Source organism: Girardinichthys multiradiatus, chromosome 18, assembly GCF_021462225.1.
Source record: "Girardinichthys multiradiatus isolate DD_20200921_A chromosome 18, DD_fGirMul_XY1, whole genome shotgun sequence".
Taxonomy (NCBI): Eukaryota; Metazoa; Chordata; class Actinopteri; order Cyprinodontiformes; family Goodeidae; genus Girardinichthys; species Girardinichthys multiradiatus.
In genome coordinates this window covers 51,110,846-51,138,178 of record NC_061810.1, presented here as the reverse complement: position 1 = coordinate 51,138,178, position 27,333 = coordinate 51,110,846, and the positions used below count along the sequence as shown (strand labels likewise).

The 27,333-nt window shown below is 44.6% G+C and overlaps 1 protein-coding gene across 5 annotated transcripts; it reads left to right on the top strand.

The window, feature by feature from the left end:
• Positions 1-817: 817 nt before the first annotated feature.
• Positions 818-27,075, top strand: lrch3 (leucine-rich repeats and calponin homology (CH) domain containing 3). Of its 5 annotated transcripts, none has more exons than XM_047391126.1 (20): positions 818-1,134; positions 4,785-4,929; positions 8,057-8,183; positions 8,271-8,376; positions 8,466-8,602; positions 8,676-8,779; positions 8,872-8,965; positions 9,254-9,335; positions 9,458-9,594; positions 9,769-9,824; positions 9,912-9,957; positions 10,055-10,189; positions 10,390-10,434; positions 10,622-10,675; positions 11,659-11,689; positions 11,771-11,884; positions 11,954-12,051; positions 12,127-12,264; positions 12,347-12,424; positions 18,248-18,445. In XM_047391126.1, the coding sequence occupies exons 1-20, from the start codon at positions 885-887 to the stop codon at positions 18,443-18,445; spliced, it is 2,175 nt and encodes a 724-aa protein (XP_047247082.1). In that variant the 5' UTR covers positions 818-884. The 5 variants fall into 5 exon arrangements, with proteins under 5 accessions (XP_047247082.1, XP_047247085.1, XP_047247081.1 ...); XM_047391125.1 differs by having other exon boundaries at positions 819-1,134; positions 11,656-11,689; XM_047391127.1 differs by lacking the exon at positions 18,248-18,445 and adding an exon at positions 20,734-27,075 and having other exon boundaries at positions 820-1,134; positions 11,656-11,689.
• The last annotated feature ends 258 nt before the right edge of the window (positions 27,076-27,333 follow it).

Sequence of the window (27,333 nt, the reverse complement as noted above, 5' to 3'; positions counted from 1 at the left end):
GGATGTTTCTACTCCAGACTCAGTCCACTGCTTCCGCAGGTCCCCCAAGGTCTGGAATCGGCCCTTCTCCACAATCTTCCTCAGGGTCCGGTCACCTCTTCTCGTTGTGCAGCGTTTTCTGCCACACTTTTTCCTTCCCACAGACTTCCCACTGAGGTGCCTTGATACAGCACTCTGGGAACAACCTATTTGTTCAGAAATTTCTTTCTGTGTCTTACCCTCTTGCTTGAGGGTGTCAATAGTGGCCTTCTGGACAGCAGTCAGGTCGGCAGTCTTACCCATGATTGGGGTTTTGAGTGATGAACCAGGCTGGGAGTTTTAAAGGCCTCAGGAATCTTTTGCAGGTGTTTAGAGTTAACTCGTTGATTCAGATGATTAGGTTCATAGCTCGTTTAGAGACCCTTTTAATGATATGCTAATTTTGTGAGATAGGAATTTTGGGTTTTCATGAGCTGTATGCCAAAATCATCCGTATTAAGACAATAAAAGACCTGAAATATTTCAGTTAGTGTGCAATGAATCTAAAATATATGAATGTTAAATTTTCATCATGACATTATGGAAAATAATGAACTTTATCACAATATGCTAATATTTTGAGAAGGACCTGTATTAGTTTGCAGTAAACAGCAGTATTTGGGATCAGTCTATAGTTGTGGTTTGTCTGTAGTAATGTGTTGGTATACACTAGTAGCTGTGGTCAATGAAGTACTGTGTTAATGTACAGAAGTATAGTGGTCAGTCTGTGGTACTGTTTTAGTATAAGTAGTGGTAAGTAGTTGTATTTATGGTCCCTCTGTAACAGCGCTTCTCCTCGCGCCGTACTGCGCATGCTCCACACCTCAGCAGCCGTTAGCATCGCGGGCTAACAGCCGGAGCGTGTAATGGCGGCCTCGGTGTTACTGGGGTCTGCGGAAAGCACCGGACTCAACTTCACGGTCGGAGCCGGTGGGAATGCCCTACTGGGGAACTCTAACGGACTGGGTCAGGCAGGTCCGGCGTCCTGGAACCGTTCCCTAGACCGGGCGCTGGAAGAAGCCTCGGTTAGCGGCTGTCTGAACCTCAGCGGCAGGAAGCTGAAGGAGTTTCCCAGGAGCGCTGCCAACCACGACCTGACCGACACCGTCCGGGCCGGTGAGTGAGGTCTGAAAGCAAAAAAGCGGATCCATAGAGTCGGACTGAGGTCTGTTGGATAAGGGTTTTATGCGACTTTAATCGGGGAAAAGTTGAGTCCAACTTCCAGGTTCAGAAAGGGGATGATGGAAAACAGAGAGGGCCGGTGTTGTGACAAACTGTGTTCCCCGATTACATGAAGTCTGGCTTCCTCTTATCTCAGTGATTGTAGCACATAATCTGCCTGTTAGCATTCACTGCTGAGTTAAAGCTGTTATTATCTGTTAGAATTACAACTATCACGATATAAACCTGCTTTAGTAAACGGGGTCTCTTGCTGGCTTCCTTCTTATGGAGGTGAGGCGTGTCTGCAGGTGAAGGCCGGGAGGGGGGTGGGGTGCAGCCTGATGTCACTGAAACAGTACAAACAACACAGCTAGTTCTATTCTGCCCACTCTGTTAATTAGCTAGTCCATAATTCGGTTCGGTTCGGATCAGACCCTATAGGTGTGTATGGCGTCAGAAAAGCTCGAGGCACACCTGTGCTTGTTTTGTTTCTAACGGCTGCTGCTGGCTCCGCCCTTTTGGGACGGCGTCGACCCGGAAACAAGCGCACCCTCAGAAATCCAAACAAATGGTCTGCTGATTATCGATTAGGCCTAGCAGTAGCATTATTAACACAGAGATTAACCACATTAGGATTTATTTCCAGTTTTTAAGCAAATTGAGGTCATCCATGGAGTTCAATTTGCTCACAGGGTATGTTGAAGAAACACAGCAGATATTGATCTACAGAACTTCTCTAGGATGTGCCAGATAGGAAGAAAAGTCAAGTACAAGCACAGTGTATAGGAGAAGTCTAACAATAGCAAGTGTTCCAGGGGTGTGAGGTGCTAATTCTGATGGACTGCAGCCTCCAGAGGGGAATAAATCAAAAAGTACATTTTAAGGTGGGGGAGGTCCCAGTCCTGGAGAGAGGGGAGCATAGATGGAGAGCAGATGAGGCACTAGCTTCCCTTTGCTTGTGTCAGCTGATTATCAGACTCTGCTGGAGAAATGAAATTGCACAGTTTCTGTACTTCTTCAGCAGCTGCAGGAACTACATCATCTGCAGTACTTTAGTATCTTGAAAGGGATGGTTCCCAGGAGTGGGAAGAAGGTCCCTAACCCATATGTCAGATAGCTGGAACATCATACCTGACTATGGGAGCTAGGAGACGCTGTGACACCATCGACCATGTTCCTGGGAGAGTCAAGGGGACAGACAGGTTAGACACAAAATGAGGACACATAGGTTGAAGTGTGCAGGGCTGGGTGTTTTTTTTTTTTACCTTCTGTGTCTCTTCATGTCTTCAGCCCGGACCAAGCTGTTCTTTACTGGAGAACCCTGAGGACACAGATGGGAAGTCTGGGATTTTCTAAATATGATGCAGTTTAAGTAGGAACTTATTCAGGAACTCTGAGCATCAGTGATCTCTGCCTGAGCCAACGGGTTTTCCTGGTGAAATTAACCCTGAAAAAACCTCCAGCTTTAAGAGCAGCAGGAGAGCGGGGCCCTCACCTCTCTAGTGATGCGTCTCTCGATGTACGCCATGAACTGAGAGTCTCCTCCCTGCAGGCAGATTGATCCCTGAGATGATCCCACTGAGAACTTGACTGTGAGAAGAAGGAGCTTAACAAACTGGTGCGTTCAGCTGGTGAGTGATGCTTGGCCAGTCTCACATCCTGTCTCCTGTCAGTGATCCACCTCTGGGAACAGAAACATTTAGTTGGGGGAGCTGTCCTCCAACAGCACTGGATGATAAGCTTGAAGGCAGAGTCCAGGTGCTGGAGGAGGAGGTAGGAGGCACTGCAGGTGGGATCAGTGATGGATGTGAGGTGGGATAGCACCAGGAGCCCAAATATCTCCAGAACATGGACCTGTCCACTGGGACGTGTTCAATATATTAGTCTGAAGTCAACCCTGAGCTTCCGGGAGGATGGAGAGACAGAGCCCAGTTTGGCTGCTGTTCCTCAGTATGCGATTATATAGAGAGTGAATACATAGAACAGAACCCCACAGGTGTGATCCAGAACTACAACCAGATGGAGCTAATACTGGCAGACCACTTTAGATCAGTTTAAAGGATTAAAAGTCAAATTATTTAGCAAACAAACACCATACGTTTGACTATAGAACACCCAGTTAATGTGTTTCCTTTAAATAGAAACACGAGTCGGATGAAGTTCTGGAAATATCACATCTGATACCACAGATAGGCTTATCAACCATGATGAAGCTCAAGTTGGACTGTTGGGTCACCATGGTAACAGATGCCGAACACACCAGCTGCCCCAAAGGAGGTTCTGTCTCTGATTCTGTCTCTGCTGTAAACAGAAGTCTGTGTTCAGAGATCCTGGTTCCCCAAAAGCTGAGCGGCTCAGATCACCTGATTAACTGCTGTGACATCAGCTCTCTGAAGTTCTTGTTTGATCAAACTGAAACCCAGATCTGTGGTACTGGTTTGTGATTCACTGCTCTCCCTCAGCAGCTCAAATTAAGGTACCCATAACTCCCAGCTGCTGTTCTATCGTCTTAAACTCATCCAGAGTCTCAGCTGAGTAGTGATGGTCATTCCGGCTCTTTTTTGAGAGCCGGTTCTTTTGGGTCTGCTCACTAAGAAGTGCCGGCTCTTTTGGTTCCCAAGTGGCTCCTCAGATTTTTTGTTTATTACATGAATTCATGACCAAAAATAATATCAAATAGTGTGTAAAATGAAGTATGTGGCTTTATTTGTAAATTAAAAATAAACTGAAGCAGAGTATGACAAAAAGTATAAATTAAATATACAATAAAATATTAAATATAAAAACAAACATCTCAATCAGACAAAAAATACAATTATCATTGACCTAACCAAATGCAAAACAAAAGAGTCAAAACTCCTTTTATTCTTTGAGCCGGGTCGTTCGGGACCAACACATCACTACAGCTGAGAGCAGTTTATGACCCTGGTTACAAACAAACAGGAAGTTCTCTGAGGGATCACTTCCTGCTTGTGATGGTGGGTTAATAAGCATTATCAGCTGCTGTGTTAGAGGAAGTTGAGGTTACCATGGTGACAAATACTTCCTGCTGCTCTCACAGCTGCTCTGATAAATATAGCCTCTGTGGGTTGGCTCTGCATCCTGTCGCTGGTTGAGGGGCGGGGGGAGAGATCAGGGTCAGGAATACAGAGACCTGCAGATCTGCTGCTGCTGACATCAGAAAACAACCAGAGTAACAGCAGCAGGAGGAGTCTTCACTCATTAAAGAGCAGAGCGATGAAGGAACACAGCAGATCAATCAGTCTGATCAGCAGCAGTTTGGTCGGGCTGTTCGGGAAATCGATCAGCCTGCTCCTCAGTGGACCAGTCAGGCTGCAGATCAGCAGCAGATCAATCCAGTGTGACTCTGGTATCTATGAGTGGTCCAGTGGACTTACAGAATCGTTTGTTTTATCTGGAGACAAAGAACCTGAACAGCATCCTGGTAAAATAACACAACATTGTGAGAAGTTGAACACATTTATTCTGATAAATACTTTGTTTCTTCAGGTTGATCGAAACCCGTTGGACTCGGACCGGGTTTCTGAATTAAAAAAACACTGTGTTCAAAACACCTGAATCCAACCTGAACTGTGTCTGTTCAGATCTGTCCCGGAACCGCCTGTCGGAGCTTCCTCTGGAGGTCTGCCTCTTTGTGTCTGTGGAATATCTAAACCTGTACCAGAACTGTCTGAGGTCCCTGCCGGACGGCCTTGTAAACCTGCAGGCTCTGACCCACCTGAACCTCAGGTCTGATACACACACACACACACACACACACACACACCTGGTTTTCAAAGATCTCAGGCTCAGTTCCATTTTAGAGAAACAAAATGTTTAGTTAAAATAAGATCAGAAAATCAGTATTGATCAATACAATATTATTTCTGCCTCCTTTTGTGTCAAGAAACACAAATTGCTTCTTTTTAAAATAAAGAAGCAAAATGAACTAAACTTTCATTAAACAATAAAATAAACCCCTCCTTGAGCCGTTATCAATTCAAATAAAACGGAATATTTAAGAAACAGTTATTTTGTGCAAAGAGACACAACTAAATATTAAAACAAAGAAACAATATCAATAATAATACTAATATTAAAGCTGCAAGCAGCATTGGGCGGCCCTCGAATCTTGGTGCCGCTCAGACTTTGTCGCAACTGCAGGAGTCTCACATCACCACCTCCACGGCGCCGACGAGTCCGCCGCTCGATTCCACCCATCACCACTAGGTGGTACTGGGAGCAGGTTTCAAATGACCTTTGGTCATATGAACACTTCCTGTTTGGTGGCCCAGGATTAGTGAAGACTTCCTGTCGACTTCTGGAGACTGTCAAGGAAGGTCAGTCAGCTAAGAAACCTAACATTTGGTGGTCAGTAGGCGGGGCTAAAGTGATGTCATCCATTGACCATGCATTTGTTCAGCATTCGTTCCACAATGATGCACACAAAATTTAGTGTGGATCTGATGATGTTTGAGGGAGATAAAGCGTTTGAAATTTTCTAGGAGGCACCGTCGATTCAAATAGCAATATAATCCAATAGAGAAGTTTGTTGGCTGACAAAGATCAGCCATATCCAGTTTGGAGCAAATTGGATCATGCATGTGTTACTAAGAGCTGACCGTATGCAAAGGGTGAGATATTGAGATTCGCTACACCCACTTACTTTGATGCAGCAAAAAGCTGCATTTTTACTCCATTAAAATACAAAAATCACTGTGAAGTTTGGTGAGTTTTGAAAAATGTTCCGGCCTCCAACAAGCAGCTTCATTTGTCAGGAGAATAATAAACGAAGCGATTTCAGCAGCACTTTCGCTTCCCCTCGTTCATCATCACTAAACAGTCACCAGTATTACCTTTTATCTGTCGAATACTCATTTCCAAGACGACCTGGTTTTAATGTCTCATTATCTATGTAAAATTTAAATCTGAAGAACAAAGTAGAAATTAGAACAAAATGAATAGATTCTAAGATTTATGAAAAGGTCAAAGGAATACAGGTCAGATTGTATTTTAGTTAAGGTGGTCAGAAAGTACATTTTAAGGTGGGGGAGCTCAAGATTCTACAGTTATATGGAGTCAAAGGAAAAAATGTCATTGTTATTGTCATTGAAAAAAGGATTACACTTCTACAGAACCATAACGGCCAAATAAGTCTAGATTGATGTTTAGGAACATCAATCTAGACTCACACACGGACAATATTGTTGGTACCAGTCGGTTAATGAAAGAAAAACCCACAAAAGTCACAGAAATAACTTGAATCTGACAAAGGTAATAATGAATAAAAATTCTATGAAAATGAACAAATGAAAGTCAGACATTGTTTTTAAAACATGTTTCAACAGATTATTTAAAAAAATAAATTCATGAAACAGGCCTGGACAAAAATGATGGTAGCCCTGAAAATAATGTGACCAAAGGGTTAAATGTTAAATCAAGGTGTGTCCATTAATTAACATCACAGGTGTCTACATTCCTGTAATCAGTCAGTGGGTCTATATATAGAGCTACAGGTAGTCACTGTGCTGTTTGGTGACATGGTACCAGACTCAACATGGACCAGAGGAAGAGAAGGAAAGAGTCTCAGGACATTAGAAAGAAAATTATGGACAAACATGTTAAAGGTAAAGGTTATAAGATCATCTCCAAGCAGCTTCATGTTCCTGTGATTACAGTTACACATATTACTAAGAAATCTAAGATCCATGAGACTGTAAATCTCCCTGGACGTGGCTGCAGGAGAAACATTGATGACAAAACAAATAGACGGATAACATGAACGGTAACAAAAGAACCTAGAAAAACTTCTAAAGAGGTTAAAGGTGAACTTCAAGCTCAAAGAACATCAGTGTCAGATCGTACCATCCGACGTTGTTTGAGTCAAAGTGGACTTAATGGGAGACGACCAAGGAGACCATTGTTGAAAACAATCATAAAAAGCCAGACTGGAATTTACCAAACTACATGTTGACGAGCCACAAAGCTTCTGGGAGAATGTCCTACAGACAGATGAGACAAAAACTGAACTTTTTGTCAAGGCACATCAGCTCTTTGTTCGCAGACGGAGAAATGAAGCATATGAAGAGAAGAACATTGTCCCTACTGTGAAACATGGAGGAGGTTCTGTTATGTTCTGGGGCTGCTGTGCTGCATCTGGTACAGGGTGTCTTGAATCTGTTCAGGAATGTTGAAATCTCAAGACTATCAAAGGATTCTAGAGAGAAATGTGCTGCCTAGTGTCAGAAAGCTTGGTCTCAGTCGCAGGTCGTGGGTCTTTCAACAGGATAATGACCCAAAACACACAGCTAAAAACACCAAGAATGACTAAGAGGAAAACATTGGACTATTCTGAGCATCTTTGGAAGGAGCTGAAACATGCCGTCTGGAAAAGGCTCCCTTCAAACCTGAGACACCTGGAGCTGTTTGCTCATGAGGAGTGGGCCAGAATATCTGCTGAGAGGTCCAGAAGTCTCATTGACAGTTATAGGAATCATATGATTGCAGCGATTGCCTCAAAAGGTTCTGCAACAAAATATTAAGTTAAGGTAGCATCATTTATGTCCAGGCCTGTTTCATGAGATTATTTTTTAAATAATTCTGTTGAAACATGTTTGAAAAACAACGTCTGACTTTCATTTGTTCATTTTCATAGAATTTTTATTCATTATTACCTTTGTTAGATTCAAGTTATTTCTGTGACCATTGTGGGTTTTTCTTTCATTAGCTGAGGGGTTCCAACAGTTTGGTCCAGTTGTGTTTCCTACAGCAGAAAGTTCTATCACATCCTGAACGGTTTAAGCTCTGAGAAACCTGCACAGGTAACATATGTACCTGTCTGCCTCTGGTTCTGACCCGTCTGTCTGCCCTCCTCCAGCCGGAACCAGCTGTCTGTCCTCCCAGCTGTCGTCTGCAGCCTCCCTCTGAAGGTTCTGATTGCCTCCAACAACAAATTGGTTTCTCTGCCAGACGAACTGGGCCAGCTGAGACACCTCACTGAGCTGGTGGGTCTGTTATTTACCAGCTGATCAGACCCGTAATTTATCAGAACTGTTGATGGGTTCCTGATCACTTGTTGTTGGGTGCGACAGGATGTAAGCTGTAACGAGATCCGGACATTACCGTCCCAAATGGGTCAACTGGAAGCTCTGAGAGACCTGAACATCAGGAGGAACCACCTGGTCCAACTACCTCCAGGTAAACACACTCAGACACACACGGTTCTGTCAGGAACAGAACCACAATCTGCGCACAGGTCCAGATTAGAACACTGTGACTGTTTTTAGAGCTTGCTGAGCTTCCTCTGGTTCGCCTTGACTTCTCCTGCAACAAAGTGACTTCCATCCCCGTCTGTTACCGCGGCCTGGCCCAGCTGCAGGCCATCGTCCTTGACAACAACCCACTACAGAGCCCACCTGCACAGGTAAAAGGAGACATCCCAGCTGCTGCACGGCAGCTCTGTGGGTGACTTTAACACTGTGCTGTTCTGCCTGCAGATCTGCATCAAAGGAAAGGTCCACATCTTCAAGTTTCTGAACCTGGAAGCCAGCAAGACCACGCCGGAGCTGCCGGAGTACGACAGAAGACCCCTGACCTCCTGGTCTGACCCCACACACACTCAAACACACACATTGTAAAGCTGATCCTTCAGAATAAAAGCCTGAGTGACTGACTGAAGCTGTGTCCTGCCAGCGTTGATGAGACGTATCCGGGGCGACTGTATGGAGCGCTCGACTCGGGCTTCAACAGCGTCGACAGCGGAGACAAGCGGTGGCTGGGCAACGAGGTCAGCCACACCCCCACACACATCCACCTGCTCTGTGTGTTAAACTCCACAGTGTTGCAGACAGGTTCCTCCACAGGGAACAGAGACACACTGATCCTTATTCAGATCAGTTATTGATCTTCTGGCAACTGTGGGGTTAAAATATTTTACTTAAAAAACTTTCTGAAATGACTGAAAGTACACATTTAGCCAAACTGAACAGATTTCAGAGCCCACCTCTACGTACAGACAGACCCAGCTCTGGGTATGTCCTCTGAAACATTAATAGAACCACCTTTTCTGTTTCAGGCTTCAGAGGAGCTGTCAGAGCTGCCATTTAGAGACCACCGACGAGCAGGACCAGGAGGACCTGTGCTTCCCAACGGGACATGTGAGACTCTCTCAGGCGTCTGTCCTCCATGTTCAGATCCTTTATGCCCCTCATGTCTTTATCATGTTCTCCTTCTGTTCCCCTGTTGTCCTCCTCCTGATGTCCTCCTTTGTCCTCAGCAGATGGGGAACTAGAGCAGATAGACTTCATAGACAGCTGTGTAGAGGAGGAGGAGGATGGAAAGAGTCGTGCAGGAGGAGACAGGAGCAGCCTCAGCTCTCAGTTCATGGCGTACATCGAGAGACGCATCACTAGAGAGGTGAGGGCCCTGCTCTCCTGCTGCTCTTAAAGCTGGAGGTTTTTTCAGGGTTAATTTCACCAGGAAAACCCGTTGGCTCAGGCAGAGATCACTGATGCTCAGAGTTCCTGAATAAGTTCCTACTTAAACTGCATCATATTTAGAAAATCCCAGACTTCCCATCTGTGTCCTCAGGGTTCTCCAGTAAAGAACAGCTTGGTCCGGGCTGAAGACATGAAGAGACACAGCAGGTAAAAAAAAAAACACCCAGCCCTGCACACTTCAACCTATGTGTCCTCATTTTGTGTCTAACCTGTCTGTCCCCTTGACTCTCCCAGGAACATGGTCGATGGTGTCACAGCGTCTCCTAGCTCCCATAGTCAGGTATGATGTTCCAGCTATCTGACAGAAACATCAGAAGCAAGCTGATTATTCAGGTCTGACAGTCGCCTTGTCCGTGTGTGTGTTTGTATGTTTTTAGAGAGGAGCTCCTGGTTCTGGTTCTGGAGGTGTGGAGAGGATGAGGAGGGAAGCTCAGCTCGCTGCTCTGAGGTACGACGAAGAGAGGCAGAAGAATCGTTCTCTGCAGAGAGACGGTGTCACCACCTACGCCAAGGTACACCCGTTTAATCAGACACACACTGGTTTGTACCAGTCACAGTCCACTTTAACCAGTTCATTAGTTTACCTTGTTTAACCAGTCATCGACCACATGTGACTGGTTAATCTGGTCTGCCAGCAGGGAGAGCTTGTAACTGTGTCCAGATAAATTTCAGGTGTTGGATGGATCTAACTGGACCTGTTCTTGTTTTTCAGTATAAAGCTGCTCAGAGTCCATCAAAGTCCAGTCCAGAACCCGAGGTAAGTCTGTCCCTGCTTTTGCCTAATGACACATAAACATACCTTCTGTTTTCTTCATTTACCTGCAAAACCAGCCTCTTCTTCTTCAATTTGATTTGACACTACAGAGCAGTAGCCCCGCCCCTGTGTTTAGGCCACACCCCTTTATGTTTGGGTTGATGTTTGTGTGTCTGGTGTTTGTTATCAGAATGTCTACCCCTCCAGACGCTCCACCCACACAGATGACTCTGCCCTCATTATGGTAAGTGCTTGGTGCCACCCCCTAAAGGAAGCTCTCATGTCATTATCAGTTTTCAAAATAAAAGCATGCAAAGTAATCACTCTGGGACTTCAGTCACAGTATGTGAAGTCACCATTTCCTCTTTAATGCATGAAGCCGACTGAAACTGACACTATCTGAATGTTAGAGACTGCCTGTCACGTTATGGATCCAGAGATGAAACTTTTTCCTTCTTCATCCACTCTTTAGATTTCCTGCTGTCCTTCCATCTTTGCTGTTCATATTTGCGGTGGCTTCCATCCTCATTTCTGACCCCATGTCTGTTTGTGCATGTTGGTTTGAATTGGACTGCAAGACAGTGACAGCTTCCTGTTTCATACTCTCAGATCCCGACCTGCTTCAGGTTATGGATCAGGTATCAACTCCTGATTCTGCATGAAGTTGCAGGAACACCACAGGATCCACTGACTTCCAAACAGTTTTTTTCTGTTGGTTCTGTCAGTCAGCTGTCAGTCTCACTCCTCTGATACCTCTGCCTGCTGCCGGTACCTTTGCCTGCACGTAGCTGCTAGGTGGATCATCCTGCTCAATGGTTCATTTATCTGCCTGTATAACACCACACTGTTGTACAGGCAGACAAGAACCTCAAAGAGAAGAACCGCTGATGTCACAGCAGGATTCTGCCCATTTGTAGAACCCTGATCCTATTTACTGACCCTGAGCTGATTTGCAGACTCTGATCCAGTTTACCGATGCTGAGAGTGTTTACAGACTCCGCATCGGTTAACAGTGGGTGGGTGGTTCCATGGATCTCACGTTCAGCTGGAGCTTACAGCAGAGCGAGATGATTAACACTCAGCTGCAGAAATATCATGGTGGAGCTGCAGAGGAAGCTCAGAAACGTCCAGCTAGTTTGGATCTGATGTAACGAGCAGCAGTAGGAGGAGCTCAGAACTGGCCAGCTGTTTCCAGGTGTGTAACTGTGCTGTGTTGTGTCTCAGCAGGGGGAGGACAGATCCTCACTGTCTCCTACAGGTAAGAGAAACAACACAACCTGACACCTACACTCAGCTCACTGACTCTCCTTTTCACTCTGAGCCTTTTATCTTCTCTCAGCAAATCAGTCGCCTTCGTACCCCAACTCAGGGGGCGGGGCCTCCAGTCGTACAGCCAGTATGCGGCCTGAGAGCTTCCTATACCGCCTCGGTCAGAGGGATGAGAAAAGAAAAGGTGTGTGTTCTACGTTTCGCCTTCACTTGTACAAGTGCGGAATGTGACTGTTCCTTCTCTGCCCTGCAGGAGACGCTGTTGTTGCGCCTCCTCAGACCAAGGAGGAGACTCCGGCAGCTCATCCTTTGGTGGGAGAAGATGCATTCCTTGTGGAACAGCTCAGGAAGGTACGTAGCTCTGCCTGTTCCACCTGTGTAGCAGATGCTCTGTGATTTACTTACTGGCTTTTACTACCCGGCCAGAACATCGAAGCCCGACTGAAGGTGACGCTGCCATGCGACCTGGGATCAGCTCTGACAGACGGCGTGGTGCTGTGCCATCTTGCCAATCACGTGAGACCGCGCTCTGTCTCCAGCATCCACGTCCCTTCCCCTGCTGTGGTGAGTGTCTCCCATTGGTCAGATGGTTGAAGTTCTAGCCTGGGCTGACCCCTGCTGACCTCTCTGTCTCTGCACCCTGCAGCCTAAACTCACCATGGCCAAGTGTCGCCGCAATGTGGAGAACTTCCTGGAGGCGTGTCGCAGGATTGGGGTCCCACAGGTAAGCACACCTGAGAAACAGAGCAGGGGATGAGAGGCTGAATCCAAAGAGAGTCAGGCCTCTAGAAAACTACACAACCTTTGATTCCAGAGATGTTTCCTCGTGTCTGACAGACCTGACCATAGGTTTCAGATCTGAAATGATTCAGCCACATCATCAGACTGATAAAGGCTGCTGCAGTTAAGACCAGTTTGCCAACTGTGTGAACACCAACAAATCATTAAAAGGAACATAGCATCATACATATATCATCATTTTTTCCTTTTCAACTGTCCAGGCCTGTAGCTCACAATAGTTAAAATCATTTTCATGTCAGAAAAGTTAGTAGTTTGAACCAAAAAAAAAAAAAAAAAAAAACCGCAAAAGAGATCCGAGAACGCAGCCAGATGTCCGGCCTTGAATGCTGAACTCAGGCATTGATTAATGATAATGTGTCTTCCCAAGACAAACGTAGTGATGAGAAGTTCTGTAGTTGGCATGTGACTTCATAAACTAAAGGTTTATATGGGGATATATCCAGAAAGGAGGAGAAAATCAAGATAAATGGTGTCTGAGAGCAGCAGTTTGGGGACCTAACAGACCGGCATGCTAACCAGGGATTAAAAGCTCTCTGTGTTGAGCCCATCCTGCCTTTATAATGTGCAATGAGCTCTTCTGGCCACATCATTTCTGATCCACTTCTGACCACCATTATTACTCTCATGAGTGTAGGTTTACAACAGCAAGTTAATCCCTACAACTGTCACCAGAATACCTTTTCCTCACTTTTCTCCACACAGTCAGACCTTGTTTTATCTGCACTACAGTAACTGGTGGCTTTCTCACAACATGCTGTTTGTCCTTAGAAAGTCACTTCAAAACAACGCTTCATATGTGGTGCATGGAAAGGATGCAGCTGTAGTCAGACTGGATAACTGTCATAGCTGAAACTAATTAGCTTGGCCAAACAACCTGTAGAGAGGTTGTTAACACTGACCTATATTGCTGGATTGAACACATGTGCCATTATTATGCATTGAGTCAGGACTGCTACAGAATCAGGAGTACACAAAACTGGTTCTTTTTAAAGGCCAATAAAGGAAATATTGCTTTGACAGTTTGACTTGAATGTAACTGATATAACTGACATGAAATGTAATCAATGAAACATTCTAGAAAAAGGAGTGATGTACACAGGTATGCCACAAAAAGTAGTACAGTGTTTAAAATACTAAAATAAAACATTTACCTGGTTAAATAAAGATATAATAAAAGGATGTCAGTATTCACATACAGTAATTAATTAGTGGAGTTTTTGAAGAGTACACAGAATCTGAATTCTGGGACATATTAGCATGTCTCTGTGTCTCTCTGGCTGTCTGTCTCTCTGGCTGTCTGTCTCTCTGGCTGTCTGTCTCTCTGGCTGTCTGTCTCTCTGGCTGTCTCTCTGTCTCTCTGGCTGTCTCTGTGTCTCTCTGGCTGTCTCTGTGTCTCTCTGGCTGTCTCTGTGTCTCTCTGGCTGTCTCTGTGTCTCTCTGGCTGTCTCTGTGTCTCTCTGGCTGTCTCTGTGTCTCTCTGGCTGTCTGTCTCTCTGGCTGTCTCTGTGTCTCTCTGGCTGTCTCTGTGTCTCTCTGGCTGTCTGTCTCTCTGGCTGTCTCTGTGTCTCTCTGGCTGTCTCTGTGTCTCTCTGGCTGTCTCTGTGTTTCTCTGGCTGTCTCTGTGTCTCTCTGGCTGTCTCTGTGTCTCTCTGGCTGTCTCTGTGTCTCTCTGGCTGTCTCTGTCTCTCTGGCTGTCTGTCTCTCTGGCTGTCTGTCTCTCTGGCTGTCTGTCTCTCTGGCTGTCTATCTCTCTGGCTGTCTCTGTGTCTCTCTGGCTGTCTCTGTGTCTCTCTGGCTGTCTCTGTGTCTCTCTGGCTGTCTCTGTGTCTCTCTGGCTGTCTCTGTGTCTCTCTGGCTGTCTCTGTGTCTCTCTGGCTGTCTCTGTGTCTCTCTGGCTGTCTCTGTGTCTCTCTGGCTGTCTGTCTCTCTGGCTGTCTCTGTGTCTCTCTGGCTGTCTCTGTGTCTCTCTGGCTGTCTCTGTCTCTCTGGCTGTCTCTATCTCTCTGGCTGTCTCTGTGTCTCTCTGGCTGTCTCTGTGTCTCTCTGGCTGTCTGTCTCTCTGGCTGTCTGTCTCTCTGGCTGTCTCTGTGTCTCTCTGGCTGTCTCTGTGTCTCTCTGGCTGTCTGTCTCTCTGGCTGTCTGTCTCTCTGGCTGTCTCTATCTCTCTGGCTGTCTGTCTCTCTGGCTGTCTGTCTCTCTGGCTGTCTCTGTGTCTCTGGCTGTCTCTATCTCTCTGGCTGTCTCTGTCTCTCTGGCTGTCTGTCTCTCTGGCTGTCTCTGTGTCTTTCTGGCTGTCTGTCTCTCTGGCTGTCTCTATCTCTCTGGCTGTCTCTGTGTCTCTCTGGCTGTCTGTCTCTCTGGCTGTCTCTGTGTCTCTCTGGCTGTCTGTCTCTCTGGCTGTCTCTATCTCTCTGGCTGTCTCTGTCTCTCTGGCTGTCTGTCTCTCTGGCTGTCTCTGTGTCTCTCTGGCTGTCTGTCTCTCTGGCTGTCTCTATCTCTCTGGCTGTCTCTGTGTCTCTCTGGCTGTCTGTCTCTCTGGCTGTCTCTGTGTCTCTCTGGCTGTCTCTCTGTCTCTCTGGCTGTCTGTCTTTCTGGCTGTCTCTGTGTCTCTCTGGCTGTCTGTCTCTCTGGCTGTCTCTGTCTCTCTGGCTGTCTGTCTCTCTGGCTGTCTCTGTGTCTCTCTGGCTGTCTGTCTCTCTGGCCGTCTCTGTGTCTCCCTGGCTGTCTGTCTCTCTGGCTGTCTCTGTCTGTCTGGCTGTCTCTGTCTCTCTGGCTGTCTGTGTCTGTCTGGCTGTCTCTGTCTCTCTAGCTGTCTGTCTCTCTGGCTGTCTCTGTGTCTCTCTGGCTGTCTGTGTCTGTCTGGCTGTCTCTGTGTCTCTCTGGCTGTCTGTCTCTCTGGCTGTCTCTGTGTCTCTCTGGCTGTCTCTGTGTCTCTCTGGCTGTCTCTGTCTCTCTGGCTGTCTGTCTCTCTGGCTGTCTCTGTCTCTCTGGCTGTCTGTCTCTCTGGCTGTCTCTGTGTCTCTCTGGCTGTCTGTCTCTCTGGCTGTCTCTGTCTCTCTGGCTGTCTGTCTCTCTGGCTGTCTCTGTGTCTCTCTGGCTGTCTGTCTCTCTGGCTGTCTCTGTGTCTCTCTGGCTGTCTCTGTCTCTCTGGCTGTCTCTGTCTCTCTGGCTGTCTCTGTCTCTCTGGCTGTCTGTCTCTCTGGCTGTCTGTCTCTCTGGCTGTCTCTGTCTCTCTGGCTGTCTCTGTCTCTCTGGCTGTCTCTGTCTCTCTGGCTGTCTGTCTCTCTGGCTGTCTCTGTCTCTCTGGCTGTCTCTGTCTCTCTGGCTGTCTCTGTGTCTCTCTGGCTGTCTCTGTCTCTCTGGCTGTCTCTGTGTCTCTCTGGCTGTCTCTGTCTCTCTGGCTGTCTCTGTCTCTCTGGCTGTCTCTGTCTCTCTGGCTGTCTGTCTCTCTGGCTGTCTGTCTCTCTGGCTGTCTGTCTCTCTGGCTGTCTCTGTCTCTCTGGCTGTCTCTGTCTCTCTGGCTGTCTGTCTCTCTGGCTGTCTCTGTCTCTCTGGCTGTCTGTCTCTCTGGCTGTCTCTGTCTCTCTGGCTGTCTCTGTCTCTCTGGCTGTCTGTCTCTCTGGCTGTCTGTCTCTCTGGCTGTCTCTGTCTCTCTGGCTGTCTCTGTCTCTCTGGCTGTCTCTGTCTCTCTGGCTGTCTGTCTCTCTGGCTGTCTCTGTCTCTCTGGCTGTCTCTGTCTCTCTGGCTGTCTCTGTGTCTCTCTGGCTGTCTCTGTCTCTCTGGCTGTCTCTGTGTCTCTCTGGCTGTCTCTGTCTCTCTGGCTGTCTCTGTCTCTCTGGCTGTCTCTGTCTCTCTGGCTGTCTGTCTCTCTGGCTGTCTGTCTCTCTGGCTGTCTGTCTCTCTGGCTGTCTCTGTCTCTCTGGCTGTCTCTGTCTCTCTGGCTGTCTGTCTCTCTGGCTGTCTCTGTCTCTCTGGCTGTCTGTCTCTCTGGCTGTCTCTGTCTCTCTGGCTGTCTCTGTCTCTCTGGCTGTCTGTCTCTCTGGCTGTCTCTGTCTCTCTGGCTGTCTCTGTCTCTCTGGCTGTCTCTGTCTCTCTGGCTGTCTGTCTCTCTGGCTGTCTGTCTCTCTGGCTGTCTCTCTGTCTCTCTGGCTGTCTCTGTCTCTCTGGCTGTCTCTGTCTCTCTGGCTGTCTCTGTCTCTCTGGCTGTCTCTGTGTCTCTCTGGCTGTCTCTGTCTCTCTGGCTGTCTCTGTCTCTCTGGCTGTCTCTCTGTCTCTCTGGCTGTCTCTCTGTCTCTCTGGCTGTCTCTGTCTCTCTGGCTGTCTCTGTCTCTCTGGCTGTCTCTGTGTCTCTCTGGCTGTCTGTCTCTCTGGCTGTCTGTGTCTCTCTGGCTGTCTGTCTCTCTGCGCTGCTGCCTGGGAGCTTCAGTCAGGTTCCTGAGTTAGCCACATTAAATAATGGATTGTTTATTAAAAAAAATCAAGCGCGACCCGAACCGAGCCTTTGGTCCTGCCCCTTGGCGATAGCTGAGCGTGCCAGTCCACCAGCAAATGACCTGATGCTCCGGATGGCCATTGCACCCCTGGGCCTAGGTGACTGGAGTCACCTGTTTTAATAAATCCGTTTTGAAATTCCAGTATCAAGGCCTTAAAGTTCCTCTGACATCGTATTTTTATGATAAATCAAATTACATTCATGGAAAGTTAATATTAATTAAATATTTCATATAGTAAATTCATGCTACAGAAATAAACAGTTGTGGATATATATGGTCATAGATTTAACTAAAAAGGCACTTTTATGACTTTATAGGGGAACCCCAGCAGTAAACTGACTGCTGCTCCAACGGCAGCGAAGTATCAGATGTTTCTGTAGATACATTTCAGTCACTATCAGAGGGAGATGCAGCAGATCAGGAGAAGGAAGTCAGTTTTCATCAGAAAGCAGAGCTGTTAGAAACCAAATGATAGCATGGAAATCTTTGTAGTTCAGTAGTTGTACCAGTCAACACTATAATGCACAGTTCCCACACTTATAGATTTATGTTTAGGGGTGCTACATATTTCTATGTATCATAGCATCGGCAGTTTTCTTAGCTTTAATTGGATCCATATTTTACACAAATCTGATAAGAAATAAGGGTGCTACAACTTTTTGGTGACAGATGCATCAGACCAGCATGGTTTTGTTGACTGCATAGCAATGGCGCACCTCACTATCTATAGCGGCTCATAGGTAATGTCTAAACCAATAATATATTTCATTGGTTGTTAATTTAACTTGATCTGAGGACATCGGTAGATGTTTTTTACTCAGAGGATGGAGAAACTTTATGCTCACAGTCCCCTCTGTGGTCTGGCTGTTGACTCCCTGCTCAAGCTGGCTGTCTTAGCTTTGACATAAACTGTGTTGTTTTGTTACATGCCTGCTTTGAAGAAACAATGAAAAACCCAATTCTAATTTATTTATGTTTCAAACTTTTGATTTTTACATTATTTACAGCTTTAAGATGAGATTTACCTTTTAATTGATTATTTACATTGAAGTTAGTTATAAAACAGTTTCTTTTCTACTCTCAGATGTTCAGATGTTTGGATTCAGTCTGAAACCACCTGATGAAGCTGCTTCTTCTTCCAAACTAACAGCTTTCTTTCTCCTCTTCATCTTCCTGCCTTCTATCATTCTTCCTGCATCACTCCTCTTCTTTTTTTATCCTCCACCGTGTCCATCACTTCCACAAATACTCAGGATCGTCTCTGCTCGGTGGGGGACGTTCTGGAAGGGAAGGGGAGAGGGGTTTATGGGACACTACAGGCGTTGCTATCATTGGCCCCGCCCACTCTTAGCCCCTCGCTTCAGGTCCAGATGGCTGGCTTTGCCCTTTTTTACCTGTCTGTGATGTCAGCGCTTTGTGCCATCTACGTTCACCTGGCGCCACACGCTTAGATCTGACTGGAACAGAACTTCACAGGAGTTTTATTTCTTCACATGCGTCCACCACAGTAACCAGACAGTTTGTTCACATTTACAAACAGAAGTTTTAACGTGAAAATGTAACTCCTCCAGAGCAGGGTAGTCTCTCCCTCTGTAACCACGCTGTCCCCTGATGCACAGATTCCTTCCAGAAACTTGAAATACTTCCATAAATAAGCACAGCCACAGGTTTTTCTCACCTCCAGTTCATCCTGAGGTTCTGGAGAACTCCCAGTCCAGGAGGGATGATGGTAGCTCTAGTGCCTCCTTGCTTGTGGTCCCTTAGAGCAAAGTAGAGCAAAATGTAGACTAACCCAGAAAGTGATCCAGATGGCATCTTACCCGTCAGAGAAACGGCTTTGATTTATTTCCCCAGTCCCAGAACTCTGATACATCTTGTGGTTGTTATCTCGGTTCTGTGCTTGGTACACCATCTGAACTGTTGGTTCTACAAAGAGAAGAACCAGGTCTTTCTAAATTTTTTCTGCATTTGAAACAAAAACCCTTGAGATAACAGAACCTAAACACCCTGTTGTTGGTGGCTGTGGTACCACCGGTCCTGAGGATGCAAGTTATTCCTGCATTAATTAGTTTCGTACAGGAACCTGTTTTAACACTGCTGGTCCAGACTGGATCTTTCCACCTCAGATTAGGCATTTGGACCTGAAATCTGGGCTTTGAATTTGGACTTAGACTGGGATTTTTTTGACGTGAAATGGATTTTGTGGACTTGAGGACAACAGTCAAGAATAAGCCGTAGAGTGTCTTTGCCATTGTTAGCTGAGCCATAAAGGATCGCATGACCTATCAGGGGAAGATGGAACTTGATGACCTGTCCATTTGGCCCATTACCTGCCTGCTGAAGCTCCACCCCCTCTTTAAGGATCATGTGATCTATCAACTGTAGGTAGAACTTGATGACCTGTCCATTTGGCCTGTCACCTACCTGCTGAAGCTCCACCCCTTCGTGCCTTATGTTCGCCTGCCAGTCTGAGTGTGTTTTTTACTGCGTGAAGTGGGTCAGAACCAATCATCCTCTCTTACAGTCAAACTGTAAGTGGCGGTCTTCGTTACAGAGTGCACATGTCGCATATATCTGTGAATGATACCAGAAGCTGAACTAGGCTCTATGCTAGTTCTGCTAAAAGTCTGGTTTCACTTCAGAGCAGAGGATAAATATGTCGACTGCTCCAGTGATCTGAACCTGTTTGTATTCTGGTGAAATCTGGTTTCCTCATGGAGCAAAGTGTTGTCCCGGCCCATCCCACTCTAACCATGGCCAGCAGCAGAAACCACCTCTGGTGTTTCGGTTGTTCATTAGCCAGGCCACTCCATACACTGTACCTGGGACGCTTCCTGATAATTTGTATGTTGTGTTGCTGCTGTAAAGTCAGAAGATGAGATGAAAGTTCAGCAGAACCATTAGCAGTTGAGCTGTGGTGCTCTGATAGAGCTGTGGTAACATTGCTGAAATTAACTGCTGAACTTGTCATGGTGGATAGGGACCAAGAACACTCACACCTTTAGAAAACCTGAAGATGTCCCTTCCCTTTTTATAAGATGAAGAATGATGATGATGGTGGTTTTATCAGGCTCTGTGCCTCAGCTTAGTCCTGCTGTTGGGCTAAATGTTTCCTCTAAGTTCTCTGAATAAAGTGAAGAAAAGCAGCTCGACTCACGTTGTTTCTCTTCTGTGTTAATCACTATCTAACCGGAGCATCTTGGCGTTTCTCGCCTGAGCGACAAGAAATATTTCCAAACATCCAAACCATGATGGGAGAAAATTTACTCCTTTAGCCAGCTGACTGGCAGTGCCAAGCAACAGGTGAGGGAGGGGTAGGGCTGTGTTGCTTTGTGCTCTGTATAGAAGGCATGTCATTCATTTTAGTGGTTTAGAAATTATGACGTTTTAGAGCCTCTGGACCTTGATACCAATATCAATATACATCTAGTCTATTTAAACTACAACTCCCATCAACCCATGCACTCTCTTCTGGCTGTATGTAGGGGAAAAGTTAACCTTGAGATGGTTTTATTCAAACTGAAAGCTTTATACTGACAAAAGAACATGCTTCACGTTTCACTCCTGACTACTTCACCATCCTGCTTTACTTTCTGTTCATTATTTTCCTGCTTCTTTCCCATATGTTGCCCTGGTTACAGTTGTTTCATTCCTTTATTTAATTTGCCATCGTTTGACCCACCTTTCTGTTGACTCCCACCCTTCGCTGTGTCTTCTTCTATGGTGTTTTTCTATGCAGAGTAAGTTGTGTCTTCCTCTTCACATCCTGGAAGAGCGAGGGCTCCCCCAGGTGGCTGGAACAGTCAGTGCACTGCTGGACCTGGCTCCACCCCGACAGTCCGTCTCCTCGACAACAACTCCACCTGGACCATCTGTCATCATTTAGCCACCGTTGCCGCAGCTGCACGTGCTCAGTCAGCCTCCTGTAACAACCAGTCAGAAGTCGCCATGTTCCAACAACCGGACTGTAAATACTTGGTGTTATCAAACGTAAAAGGTTCACCTGGACAGTTTGAACCTGTTCAGAGTCTCGGACGCGGAAGCTGTGTGATGTATGGAAGCCCATCAATGCCAGGAAGGGAAAATCATGAGCTACAATAAAAAACATCGATAATGTTTGGTTGAACTGAACGAGCCAGATCAACACTAATATCTTTCTAATGAGTTTCAGTGTGAACAGCAGGTTTTACTGCTAGAACTGGAGGAAAAACACTTAAAACAGGTTGTTTTTTAAACTCTAAAAAGTTTACTTATTTGTTGGGAAAAATCCAACTTAAGCAGAGAGTTTTTGACCTTTTGTTCTTGTGGAACATCTGACTTTTTTATTTTTTGTAGGCATAGATTTTATAAACTGAGTGAAAATTTTATTTTAAAAATTTTCTCTCAAGCCTTTAAATTAATTTAAACTACAAACAAATTGAACTGCAAAAATAAAATGAAAAGCTGTTTAAATTTAGGTTGAAAAGTTGCATTTTACACTAATTTACCATAGTTTGATTTTAGTTTATTCCATGCAGGTTATTTTAGTTTTTTGCTGAAATGGGCTTCCATACAGTTTTCATACAGACTTCTGGAGGTGGGCATTTGTGTATGGATGTTGTGAGCATTCTCACTGATCCCAGTTCACAGGGGTCAAACAGACGCTGTCCTCCTGGTGCCGGACTGGTAACATGTTGAAAGTACCTCGCGGATCTGATGGAGACACAGAGCTTAGCACAAACTGAGAACAAACCCACAGGTGAACTTACACTAAATTAGAGCAGTTGAATGTGTCCTCTTAAACACAACGTGTCCTGAGACAGAGAGCAAGTCCTCATAAACAGAACAAGTTCTTTTAAACCGAACGAGTCCTCGTAAACATAACATAAACAGAAGGAGTTCTCTTAAACAGAACGAGTTCTCTTAAACACACCGAGTCATCTTAAACAGACCGAGTCCTCATAAACACAACGTGTCCTGAGACAGAGAGCAAGTCCTCATAAACAGAACGAGTCCTCATAAACAGAACGAGTCCTCATAAACAGAACGAGTCCACATTAACAGAACGAGTTCTTTTAAACCGAACGCGTCCTCGTAAACAGAACGAGTCCTCTTAAACAGAACGAGTCCTCTTAAACAGAACGAGTTCTCTTAAACAGAACGAGTTCTTTTAAACCGAACGAGTCCTCATAAACAGAACGAGTTCTTTTAAACCAAACGAGTCCTCATAAACAGAACGAGTTCTTTTAAACCGAACGAGTCCTCGTAAACAGAACATAAACAGAATGAGTCCTCTTAAACAGAACGAGTCCTCTTAAACACAACGTGTCCTTAAACAGAGAGCAAGTCTTCATAAACAGAACGAGTCCTCTTAAACAGAACGAGTCATCTTAAACAGACCGAGTCCTCTTAAACACAACGTGTCCTGAGACAGAGAGCAAGTCCTCATAAACAGAACGAGTCCTCATAAACAGAACGAGTCCTCATAAACAGAACGAGTCCTCATAAACAGAACGAGTCCTCATAAACAGAACGAGTTCTTTTAAACCGAACGCGTCATCGTAAACAGAACGAGTCCTCTTAAACAGAACGAGTCCTCTTAAACAGAACGAGTTCTCTTAAACAGAACGAGTTCTTTTAAACCGAACGAGTCCTCATAAACAGAACGAGTTCTTTTAAACCAAACGAGTCCTCATAAACAGAACGAGTTCTTTTAAACCGAACGAGTCCTCGTAAACAGAACATAAACAGAATGAGTCCTCTTAAACAGAACGAGTCCTCTTAAACAGACCGAGTCCTCTTAAACACAACGTGTCCTTAGACAGAGAGCAAGTCTTCATAAACAGAACGAGTCCTCTTAAACAGAACGAGTCATCTTAAACAGACCGAGTCCTCTTAAACACAACGTGTCCTGAGACAGAGAGCAAGTCCTCATAAACAGAACGAGTCCTCATAAACAGAACGAGTCCTCATAAACAGAACGAGTCCTCATAAACAGAACGAGTCCTCATAAACAGAACGAGTTCTCGTAAACAGAACGAGTCCTCTTAAACAGAACGAGTCCTCTTAAACAGAACGAGTCCTCTTAAACAGAACGAGTTCTCTTAAACAGAACGAGTCATCTTAAACAGACCGAGTCCTCTTAAACACAACGTGTCCTGAGACAGAGAGCAAGTCCTCATAAACAGAACGAGTTCTTTTAAACCGAACGAGTCCTCATAAACAGAACGAGTCCTCATAAACAGAACGAGTTCTTTTAAACCGAACGCGTCCTCGTAAACAGAACGAATTCTCTTAAACAGACCGAGTCCTCTTAAACACAACGTGTCCTGAGACAGAGAGCAAGTCCTCATAAACAGAACGAGTTCTTTTAAACCAAACGAGTCCTCATAAACAGAACGAGTTCTTTTAAACCGAACGCGTCCTCTTAAACAGAACGAGTTCTTTTAAACAGAATAAGTCCTGAGACCGTTGAGTAAAGCTTCAGACTTTGCGGGTTTTTGCACATTTTATTGTTTGGAATTATTAAAACCACGTTTATTTCCTACAAAAAAATGCTTTTTGTATCTATAGGACGTTAAAATGACCTTGTGTGATTAAAGAAAATCTATTATATAGAAAATAATTACGTAGATTACACCCATTGACTCGAGTTAAATATATTTGTTTTTATATTTTGTCCAATTTCATCCACAAATATCTGTAGACACCATTATTTCCTTCGTAATTTTACATAAAACTGCTAAAATTGTATTACTGTCACTGATTCAGTTTGAAAGCACTTGAATAAGTTAACTTGAACTGATAACTTCAATAAATTAGAAATAAATAAAATGAAAGATTCAAAAACTAAAGTTGTTTATAAAACTGACATTACAGTAACCCGTAAGCTGGATGATTTACCACAGAAGGTTGTAGCTAACGGTTAGAAGGGATATATAAAGCTGATCGGTAACTACCGCTCAGATTTTAAAGGATTTTTAGGGCACTAGTGGCCTTTATTCATTAGTAGCTTTACAGGAAACAGGGCAGACATGCAGGGGAAGACATGCAGCAAATGGCCCAGAGCCGGAAATCGAACCCGGGACAACTGAGTTGAGGACTGTAGCCTCTACACTGCTGACTAAACTTGTTTTAAAAGAATATTTAAGTTATATTACCTAAATCACAATAATATTAATTACTGCTGAGATAAACCAGTATTTTTAAATCTGTTAACTTTGCTACTAGCATACTTCCTTAGCTTCAGCTAACATTTGCAGAGATTTTGTTCAATTGTGAGGATAAAAGGGTTTAGATGAGGCCAACATTTGTAAACCAAAAACTTGAATAGACATTTTCCATGTCGTTAAGTGTGTTATCTTAAACTGTTAGCATGGCTTAACTAAAAGCTCACTGTAAAATGCTAATAGGTCTGTAATATAAGGAAATAAAACAGTTTTTTATGGTGAAGGCAAAATAGGAAAACCAAAGTGTTCTAAATTCCAGAAATTACCTGTCAAGGTCAATAGTTACAAGCTTAAGCTAAGACAAAAGAAAATAATGCTAGCCTTGTGCCATCAATCCTAAAAAAGACACTGATAATTGCCATCTACAGATTATAAACAGTATATTTTATTTACGTTTAAAGTGATTCAGTTATTTTAGTTTAGCAGTTAAAATCCTATCGTCACCACTATACACTTCTTTCCCATGTTTTGTGTATTTTTGATCTGAGAATATGATTTTCACACTAGTTAAATGGTTGGTGTCCTGGTTTTAGAGAAAACTATTAATGTAAATATGTCTGTGATACGGAAATAGCTGAATACTCGCCTTTCCAGTAGGTGGCAGTAAAACAAGGGGAGGACAACCTAGCTGTAAACCCGGCAGTAGCTTTCTCTGATAAAGAAAGCAAGCAGAAGAAGTATAGTCAAAACAGTGCAAGGATTTTTTCTGGAGATAAACCATGTTATCCTGATACTGTTAAGAATGAGCTGACTGAGCAGCTAACTGCCTGGTCTAGATTGGTATGTTGTCATGTATGGTCAGTTTGGTTGTTATGAGATGAAACTAGTGTTTCGATAGTATTCAGACAAATTAATATCCGGTGTCTTTAAACTTCATTATCATTTTAATTTATAATTTTTATTGTTTTATGCTATTATAAACAAACATCATGGTGTTGTCTGAAGCAGCTGTATTTACAGCATGCTTCTAATATCTGTCCTTTATGACTGTAAATCTGACAGGAATGGACAGAGAGGGATTATTGCCTTTCATTGTTTATTGTAATAAGAGTAAATAAAGGGACCGTAAACAAATTAATTGGATGAAGTAGCTGTTTGCCAGCGCAGTTTAGAGCACAGCACTGTTTTCCTCCTAATGCAGCTTCATGTTGTCCCTTCCTACTGAATGTTTATTCAGAGGATTAAAGGACGAATGTTTACAGCATTGGTCTGAGTATCATTGATCTGTCCTGCATCTCTGAGCTAAAACTAGAATCAACACTGGACCTGGGGGGGGGGGGGGGGGGTTGCTTCGGCATTAGAGGACGTGACAGATCCTCAAAGGTTCCTTCATAATCAGACTATCATTTAATATTCCAACCGAACTCAGCAACTCAATCTGTCAAACAAACTGAAGCAAGCGAACAAACCAAAAGCACATTGTTATTGGATGCTAATTATTAACAAATAACAGGTCATAGTCACACTGTGCTAGCAAAGTAAGTTTTTATGTCTCACTTGTTCATTTATAATCGTCTATCTCAAAAAAACCCTTTAACATTAGCCAAACTGTTAGCTGTTGGTAAAGTTCCAAATTGTTCCTGGTTTTAATGGAGGAGCGTGAAGGTTGGCAGAAACTTGCTCCGTTTCTGACGTCTCCATCAGATCCAAACACCTTTTTAAAGAACTTTGATCTGCACTCTGGGGGCCATTCAGCTGTTTGGGTTTCCTGTTCTGATGGACTCAGCAGGTGGACTTCTCACCTGAGGCTGACGATTGGACGAGCAGCATCAGGCGATCTCTGTTGCATGCTGGGACTTTTTCACCCGGTTAAGGAACCGTAAGTGTTCAGAAACCTCCTGTAAGTATATATACATGTGTAGATATGTTGTGTATATGAAGCCGGAGCCTGTCTGTTGTCATGACGACACAGCCGGTAAAAGGTCACTGTTGGTTTGCTGTAGCAGTTTGTCCTGCTCCGAGCCCACTACGTTTATTTATGCAGCTCGTTAAACGCAGGATCACGATGACAGGAAGCAGCTTTTCAATTTAAACATGTTTACTGAGGCCTCACGCTGTGTTCTGGTGCGGTGGGAGATCACTAAACACTAACCTAAAAACACTTCTTATAGTTTGTACATGAACCCTCATGTTTATACCCTGTACACCCTGAGTTTAGACTGCCAGGCTGGACTTTCTTTAAGAGACTCACATGGATCTGAGTGTTTTTCCTCATCAACCTGCTGCTTCCAGATCTTCCACAGAAATCCTCTCTGAAGCCTCGCAACCAGACACATATATTCACACCAGCTTCATTCAGGCTGAGAGATGATAGCTATCTTGGTGCTTCCTGTGGTTCTGAATGCAGTAAAACACTCGAATTGAAGTTGAAAACTTATTCTGCACTCGAGCTCCTGCTGCCGGCTAATCTGCAGAATTACAACTTCTCAGTCAGGTGGAGCCGGAAACTTTGAGATGCAGGTTGTTTCTGCATCTCAAAGCTCAGTTTTCATGATGTCTAGCAGCACACCAGATCACCGGTGCCTGATTTGACTCTAGATCAGATGGAGGCAGTGGAGGGTCACAGAGTTGAATATCGGAAAGCAAAGGAAAACCATCTGTGGAAGTTTCATCGGGTGTAATGCTGAACTCAGGGCACAACAGCTGCTCCATTCCTCAGAGGGCAGGTGAGCCTGTGTGACAGGTGTCTGGGTGGTGTTGGAGACATTTCATTCAAAGTTTCTGTCCTGCAGCTGTGACAGGTCATGTGACACAGTCTCACTGGTTTTAAAGGACATTCCACCATTTTAAAAGACAAACATGTTTTTACTTTTATCTGTATAAAAGATGAATCTGACTGTTTGAGTTACATAAAATAAATATTTTAATGTGAACTTTCTCCTTTGTTGTTGTCTTCCAAACTCAGACTGTTGGAGTAAAAGGTTACAGCAGATTTTTATTTTCATTTGTCAGATTTTAGACACATTTCAGGGCTGACCCGGAGAATGCTGCACAGCTCAATACCTGCTGAAAGAAAACTGAACAAGAATTGTTCTAAATTATTTTCAAAGTTCAATGCTTTCAATGTTTTCAATTTCTAAACTCTGAAGCAGTGATACATTCCAGAACAGGCTTGAATGTGTGTATGGGAT

Excerpts from the sequence above, each read along its gene's own strand:
- lrch3 (XM_047391125.1), top strand. The coding sequence starts at position 885 with ATGGCGGCCTCGGTGTTACTGGGGTCTGCGGAAAGCACCGGACTCAAC. Across the intron at positions 8,966-9,253 it reads AGCGGTGGCTGGGCAACGAG|GCTTCAGAGGAGCTGTCAGA; the intron begins GTCAGCCACACC and ends TTTCTGTTTCAG. Across the intron at positions 9,595-9,768 it reads AGAGACGCATCACTAGAGAG|GGTTCTCCAGTAAAGAACAG; the intron begins GTGAGGGCCCTG and ends CTGTGTCCTCAG.